The sequence below is a fragment of the Propithecus coquereli genome, unplaced genomic scaffold (genome assembly GCF_000956105.1).
Source record: "Propithecus coquereli isolate 6110/MARCELLA unplaced genomic scaffold, Pcoq_1.0 Scaffold52, whole genome shotgun sequence".
Taxonomy (NCBI): Eukaryota; Metazoa; Chordata; class Mammalia; order Primates; family Indriidae; genus Propithecus; species Propithecus coquereli.
Window position 1 is genome coordinate 586,573 of NW_012151063.1, and position 8,338 is coordinate 594,910.

The 8,338-nt window shown below is 44.6% G+C and overlaps 1 protein-coding gene across 1 annotated transcript in view; it reads right to left on the minus strand.

The window, feature by feature from the left end:
* Positions 1–8,338, minus strand: part of DHRSX (dehydrogenase/reductase (SDR family) X-linked) — a 181,829-nt gene that overhangs the window by 26,221 nt on the left and 147,270 nt on the right. The window contains exon 7 of the mRNA XM_012656795.1: positions 4,005–4,212. Coding sequence (XP_012512249.1) covers positions 4,005–4,212 — 208 coding nt within the window. The remainder of the gene's footprint in view (positions 1–4,004; positions 4,213–8,338) is intronic.

Consider the following 8,338-nt stretch of genomic DNA (forward strand, 5'->3'; position numbering starts at 1 on the left):
TGGACACCTTTGGGGACATTATTCTGTCTCCCACATGGGATTAGGATGTGGACATCTTTGGGGACATTAGTCTGGAGTTCCGAGGACAAATAGAACCCACAGGACCTTTCTCTCTTTCCCTAAGTAGAAGGCAGCATCTGCACTGGTCTAGTTGCTCTCACTCACGAAGCACTCACTCATTCATTTAACCAATATTTAGTGAGGTCCTGCTCCATCCTGGACCCTGGTACATAAGGGCGCAGAATGAACACGACATGCAAAGTCCCTGTCCCCATGGACCTGACAGCCTTGTCTAGGACACAGTCCAAAATAATTGAATATACCTTATGATTCAGTAACCCCACTCTGGGTGTACACCCCAAAGAATGCACGGACTTGATACTTGAAGAGATAGTGCACACCCATGTGTTGAGAGCATCATTCAGAATAGCCGGAACACGCACACCAGTGTCTTCACAGAATTATTCACAGTAGCTGGAACGAGCAAACAACCCATGTTTATTGACAAATGAACGGAGAGAGAAAATGTGATCCATCCACCCAATGAAATATTATTCAGGCTTAAAGAAGATGGAAATTCTGATACCTGCTACTACATGGACAAACGTTGAGGACATAAAGCCAGTCACAAAAGGACAAATCCTGTGTAGTTCTACTTATATGAGGTCCCTAGAGTTCTCCAATCCACAGAAACAGGAAGTGGGATGGTGGGACGAGGAGCCGGGAAGAGGAGGGGACTGGAAGATACTTTTTAACGGGAGCAGAGCTTCAGTTTGGGCAGATGAAAAGAGTTCTGGAGATGGATGGTGGTGATGGTTGTTCAACAATGTGAATGTCCTGAATGCTGCTAAACTGTGCTCTTAAAAAGAGTCCAGATGGTAAATTTTATGTCATGTGTCTTTTCCCACCATTAAAAAAAAATAATTAGCTATCCAAGTCAGTGAGATGACCCATAAAGGCAAATAAAGTGTAGAGAGGAGGGAGGTAGAGTGCTCTCTTTAAGGACAGTATTTCAGCACAGTCCTGAATTCAGCGAAGGAGCAGCGTGTGCAGATATCTGGGGAAACAGCATGCCGGGCAGAGGGAATAGCCAGTGCAAAGGTTTGCGCAAGGAGAGCCTTAGCAACTGGATTAACAATGTGGAACGCCCTGGTGGCAGTGCCCACAGCATTTTCAGTGAAGCAGCAGTGACAGGTTCCAGCAGGGGGCAAAGAGGTGAATGGTATCATCCCTTCCTGCAAGAGATTTGCTGCAAGGAAGAGCACAGTAATGCATGGTACCTGGAACATAAAAGAAAGTCAACTGAGGGTGTTCAGCTCCTTAACGTGTGACTGCGGTGTTAAGTGCTTCCGTAAGTGGGAAGCTTATGATGTACCATCCACAGCTGAGATTCCCAGATGTGCACCCTTGAGTTGATTAATTAAACCTGTCGCCCTCAGAGCTCATCAATCCAATATGCAATCATCTGAATTGTCTGTCTTCATTAGACCACATGACAGATTTAAATGCATACCTAAGAGAACCGAGGATCAGGACCACCTATCTTTTTGGGAAGTGGGTGCCATCTCCATGGTTAATTTGTTCATGATGATCGCAGCCCTGACTCTGTGATTTCAGAGAGGACTTGTCTGAGATGAGCCTGGCACATTGGATCACACACACCTGGTATTTACAATGGCTCTTTTCCATGACACTCACTGATCTTGAAACAAGGGTGGGGATGAAGACGACATCCTGACATCATCTTATCTCATACTTAAATATGGGATCACTGGATTTGACCCAGGAAGCTGCAAAGTGCTTCCTAGAGGTCCGGACAGCTTGCATGCCCTCTGCAAAGCTTAATCCACACACACACCAAGGATAATACACTCTGAACACGTAGAATGCTCTTGATGTGTTTCTAGAAAGAACAGATCAAGTCCCTCATCTTTACAAATGCATGAACATCCCAGTTTTCTCCAGGGACTGACTTTTTGCCCCTATTAGTGGACCTAAATTTGGAATGAAGCTCACGTTTTCTGATGAGGCAGAGAACAGAGGTTTGGGAGTGATATAAAACCACGACTTTGAAGGATAAAAAAGGGAACACAAAGAGACATCAATCACACAGACTTTCCCCAGGGAACACCAGGCAGATCCTTGACATCTTTATATACAATGCACAGGTGCACACACAAGTAAATAATGCATATATAGTATACACAATCACCATTATAAAGATGGCATCCTAGCCCACTACTCTCTTACAGCCTTTTTAAAAAGTCTACATTATTTTTACTTCACTTCCATGCTAATGCAAATTCTTCTACTACCTAATTTTAACGTGTGCACGATGTCCTTTCTCTTACGTACAAAGGTGCCATGGCTCAAACAATGCCCTGTGGTTATGTTTAATCCAAATTTGCAGATGATGATCAAAGGATTAAAAGTGATTCATGTGGCTAAAGGTCCACCTTGGTTGGTGAATATTAAAGAGAAGAAAAAAACAGTAAATGCTCTCTTTGGAAGCTGCAGTCATTTATAGAGATTCATGGGGAAATATGGATTTAATAGATCCAAGTGTGGATGTTTCACTACGAAACAGCTCAATATTTGGAAAAAAAAAGTATTTTGAAATTCCTTTGCTTGTGGAATTAGAGAATGAAAGTAGAGTTGATAAGAAAACAAACTGAAAAATAAGGGAGCTAATTAATCCCTAAAAGGAACTGGGCTTGGGGGTGGGTGAGCCACAGATTTTGCTAGCGACTTTCCGACGCAATCAAGAACACCAGAAAGACCACCAGTGAGGAAAGAGAATTCGTAACCACGCTCATTAATTCTAAAACTTGATGAAACAGACCGTTACCTAAGGGGAAAAGCTGTCAAAGCTGACACAGGAAGAGTTAGAAAACCTCAGCAAAGCAACCAGCCTTAAAAACAATTCTGAAAGCTGAGTTAGAACCATTCTTCTTAAAATCCCCAAATCCAGAGGGTTTTCGAAGGCAAACCATTCCAGTTTTTCAAAAGCATACACTTTTCATGGCAATTAGACTATTCTGCAATAAAATGAGGAACACAGAAAGATTTCTCAATGCTCTTTTTTTCTCTAAACAAATCACGAAGCTGTTAGCATTCCATCTTGACAAAGACAAGCGCAGAAAGAAAACCTGCATCTGCCGGATAAATGACAAGACAGAAGCCCTTAAGCCCTTAGCAATCTTGCCGACATCACGCGGTTACGCGCCCTGACAGCAAAGGTCACTCTAAAAATGCGGGACGTTCGGCTCTTGGGGCTTAGAAACCGATACCCCAGATGTGTCACTCCGACATTGCTAGACAGAAGAAGCCGCCGCAAGGTGTCTCTGACCTTCCCTCCTGCTTCTCTATCCTCTGTCTCCCCGAAAGCACAGGACGAAGCTGTCCCCTCATCCACCTAGAATCTTGACCCGCCCCCCCCAATGAAGAAAACAATGACCCCCTGGTCCCTTCCCTAAGCTTTCATTCACTGAACTCGTATCGCGGGAAGAAAGAACAAAGTCTTCAGCACACCTGGGCAGGCTTCGGCACAAACCACTATCTGCAGTTTGAGCCCAACAGACGTTGCTCCAGGCCAGTGTGATACGTTCTTGAAGCCCATTGGATTCCCCTAAAAATCTTCACTGCCCCCCGAAATCACACAGGCACCCCCATTTCCATGTCCCCTATGGAGAAGCAGTGTAGATAGGTGTCTGTACCCCTCACAGAGAACCTCTGAGGTTCTACCCATGTACACGTTATTATAATGCACTTGGATGTCCTTTTTCTTATTAATCTGCGTCTTGTGAGCTTTTCAAAGGACAAGCGGGAAATTTCTCCCTGGGCCCGTACGACAGCATCACACGAGGGTCTCGAGATCCCAGGAAGACATGTTCGTGGTCACAACCAGGACGCTGGGGTGGGAACGTACCACTTAGATAACCGAGTGGCTGCACCCAAAGCCGTGTGAGCGCCCTGTGGGTGTAGCCACGTGGATCTCAGCTTACCTTGAAAAGCAGCCAGCTGAACACCTTCTGAACCAGACGTGTGCCCCAGAACACGTGCCTGTAGAGCTCCGTGTTGACCACGCCGGGGTCTACCACGTTGGCGGTCACGTGACTGCCCCCGGCGGCCAGCAGCCGCTGCAGGTGGTAGGAGAAGAGGACCAGGGCCAGCTTGCTCTGCGCATAGGCGCCGTGGGGCGAATAGCATTTTCTGCAGAACAGAACGGGACGTGGGGTGAGAGGCCGATTGCATTCCTGTCCGAACGCTGCACCCCACCAACGCCCGTGCCCCCAGCCACATCTGTCTGCAACCCCCCAGCAAGGGGTGATTTTGCAATCTGTTTCCCAAGGCACGGGGCTTTTTCTAGCTCATCTTCTGATTGCAAATTTATAACTTAATTGAATGGAGGTCAGAGATCTTGGATGGTGTTATTCATTCTTTGAAATCTGTTGAGGCTTTTCTTACGGCTAAGGCATGACCACTACGTATTGCTGGGGCTCGGAAAACAGCACCCTGACGTGAAGTCCTTAGACCTTCTCCTGCCTTCCTGTCTCTGTCCCATCCTCCCCCGAGGTCACCATGGAAACTACCATCCCTCTTCCCCAAGGCAGGTCCTAGAAAGCAAAACCCCTATTCCCCAAATCCAGCCATAAACCCTGAAAGTATGACTCCAGCTTTCCCTCCGCCTTTCTGTGTAAAACTGGCCATGAGGAAGTTCTCTGAGATGATTTTATCGGGGTGCACACACCAAACACAGGGAACACCTTTGTGGCAAAGCGTGGCTTTTGTCCTTAGGTGGTCGTGCTATACATACTAACAGCAATTTTTTCCTTAATTTTATCTGATATTAACGTCGCCCCGACAGCTTATTGGAGGTTTGATATGCCCAGTAGGCTGTTTTACCCTTACTCTTCCAAACTCAGAAAGGTTTCTTACACTATTAAAAAGTCCACAGATGTAATATACCCCATGAAGAGTTTAACACATTTCAGTGAAAATCTGTAAGTGCTTGGATTGCATGCTTCGCTGATCTGTGCACGTTTTATGGAATGGTCTCTTCTGTGTCCTGTTGTCTAGATGAAGCTCAAATCTTAAAAGATATCCATGCAAACAATTTGGCAAAATTCCCATATTATCAAGAATTTCCCTCACGTGTACTGCAAGCTTGGTGCTGTATGAAGCACACGTTAAAGTCTTTACATGTTAAATTCTTTGCACGTGTGTCCGAGCGGTCTAAAGGAACGTCTCAGTATGACAGGAGGCCGTGATAAAATCGATTCAGCAACAAGGCTGAACATGTCTCTTTCTAGCAAACCGAACCACCGAAAGCACAGATAGCCCGACCTCGGTGGTTTTACTCCTATAAATACATTCTACCTACGACTTTGATATTTATGTCTCAGAAACACACTTTGAAGAGCCGCTATTTGTGGAGTTATAGAATATCCCTTGAAGGTATACAAACACAATGCATTCCTTTTAGAATTTAATGCTAGGGATACTCGGTTGGCGATAGGATTAGCCTCATTTTTCTTTTTAATAAGACGAGGAGAAGTATTTCAGCAATAACTTTCCCCTTTTTGCCTTGGTTGTGAAAATGCCCAGAGGGGTCGATTGAATTTTCAATTTTCATAACAATATCACAAAGTGACTGTATATCTTCCCTCTCCAAGGGATTTTTTTTTCTGTCTTAACCCTGTTGTATAGGTATCTTAATATAAGCCACCTCAGGTATTTTCAAATATCAGCAAGTTATTTATGTTGAATAGACAAAGATAAGATCATAAAACCAAAAAAAAAAAAAAGTTTAAGACATTCAAGGATGAAAAGGAAGAAATCATACAGTCAAGCCATTACTTCCAGGAAAGCCAACCATGAAAATTCAAGGTGTCTTACCAACAAAGGCTCTTACTAAACAAGCACAGAAAACTGAAACACATGAACCAAACCTTTACCTAATTATTTAGAGAAGGGAACTGAGGATGTTTGCCCAAAGAAAGCACACAAAAGAAAAAATGACCAAAGCGAAATACTTAAACATAGAAAACAGTATAGATATAAATACAGGGTGTCCCAAAAGTCTCCACACAAAGGAAAAAATTTGTAAAATTTTGTGAATAAAGGCACATTTAGCTACAATTTCCCATTTTCCCTGTGTAGGGTGACTTTTGGGACACTCTGTAACATCACTGAGGAATAGATACTGGTTTTGCTTTGCAAATCTTCTCCCCTACCCCTATATAACTTCTACTGCACACTGTATTTTCTAGATAAGAAAAACCATCATTTCATGGGCTGAGGAACCTCGGGGAGATGTCCAGACAGCCCAAGGAAGTGTGGGTACCTGTGCAGCAAATGCAAGTATCTTTCTGACGGGCAACTTGGCAACATGTATCCACATCTTGAAAACTGTCTCTTGTGGAATAAAAAAATCCTGGCCGGGCGCGGTGGCTCACGCTTGTAATCCTAGCACTCTGGGAGGCCGACGCAGAGAATTGCTTGAGCTCAGGAGTTCAAGACCAGCCTGAGCAAGAGCGAGACCCCATCTCTACTAAAAATAGAAGGAAATTAGCTGAACAACTAAAAAATATATAGAAAAAATTAGCTGGGCATGGTGGCGCGTGCCTGTAGTCCCAGCTACTCGGGAGGCTGAGGCAGGAGGATCGCTTGAGGCCAGGAGTTCGAGACCAGCCTGAGCAAGAGCAAGACCCCATCTCTACTAAAAATAGAAAACCATCCAGGCATAGTGGTGTGTGCACCTGTAGTCCCAGTTATTCGGGAGGCTGAGGCAGGAGGATCGCTTGAGCCCAGGAGTTTGAGGCTGCTGGGCACTATGATCACAGCGTTGCACTCCAGCTTGGGGACAAGGCGAAACTCTGTGTCAAAAAAAAAAAAAAATCGAAACATAACTTTTTGGGGGGCTAAGAGAGGAGGAACATTGAATATACATAATATACGGGGTGAGGTGAAGAAATTTAAACAAAGAAATCGGGCAGCTGAGAGCTCTAGTTCCCTTCTGGATCCAAGATAAGCCACAAGCCTCCAATTACTGTCAAGATATCTTTTTAAGGCAAATTCCTCTGATCTCTTCATCCCAGGGGAGGAACTGCGGGAAACAGGGAGCTATTAAGTGGGGAGAGAAAAAGGCTGGCTTTCCTCCGGGCAGTTGGGTCCCTCGAATACCAGGTACAAGCATTTGGGTCTGAACTACCGGGGTGGAGTGTGGGGCTAAGGGCTTGCTACTTTACAAAGCAGAGCGTGGACACTTAGAAACGCAGATTTCTCAGGAGTAAACTGACGACTTACATAATTATGGTTTCTTATGACAGCATGGAGGAGAGAGAACTAAAACTCTTTAAAGATACTCTGCGGGGAAAGAAAGTCAATCCATTTCTCTCCAAGAGGAGGAACAAAAAAAAGTCCAAGAGCACAGGAGGAGAGATTCCCCAGTGCATTAAGGGATAAAGAAATGTCTACAGCAGAAATGGAAAGGAATGAAAGGAAATAAACAAAAAGACACAATTCCCCACGAAGGTTTGTAAATAAAACCCTAAGGACTGACAGGAGGACTTAGTGTTGAAAACAACCGAGAGGCTGTCACGCCGTTAACAGAAAGACGCAGCAGAGAGAGAGAACGTCCGCCCGCAAACACAGGGTGAGAGAAATTCACCAAATGTCTACAGCGCCTGCTTCTCAAAATGGAATTTTTAATACACGTTTTGAAATAAATGGTGAGAAAAAGCAGAACCCAAACACCATAAACACATGTGTAAAAAATATTTTGAATGAGTCGTAGGTTGTTGCTGTAACTACGTAAAGAATAATTTGAAGCTCCGTCAAACGAAAGCAGAGAGAAGGATGTATCAACAGCAACCTCTCTCTACCGGGTGCAGAGAATGAAAGGTGAGTAACTGTATTTTGAACACAAAATATGCATTTCTGTGTGTGGCATCGAAGAGGCAAGAACTGTACGAAGGATTGCAGAGTCAAAGCTTAGGGAAACATTCCTTTGGAGAAGGGGCGCTGCATTTTATTAATAAATTGCAGTGGCTTTGGCTTCTGATGGGTCAGAAGACACTGGATTTTATGATACCTGAATTTCGTAGAAAGAGCGTGTGGTGTTTTTTGCACCAAGGGCATCGCATGGTCTGGGTCTGCAAATGGCCTAACAGCTTGTGGAAATGCACTGCTCTAATTACGCCACGACTTGTGCGCTACCCGCTGGTGGGCATCGGGCAGGCTTGGTCAGGGAGGGTCCCCATTCCCAGCAGAATGTCAGAAATTGACTAAGTCATTCGTTTCTGTTGAGCAAATGAGGTTTTCCAGATCTCACCAA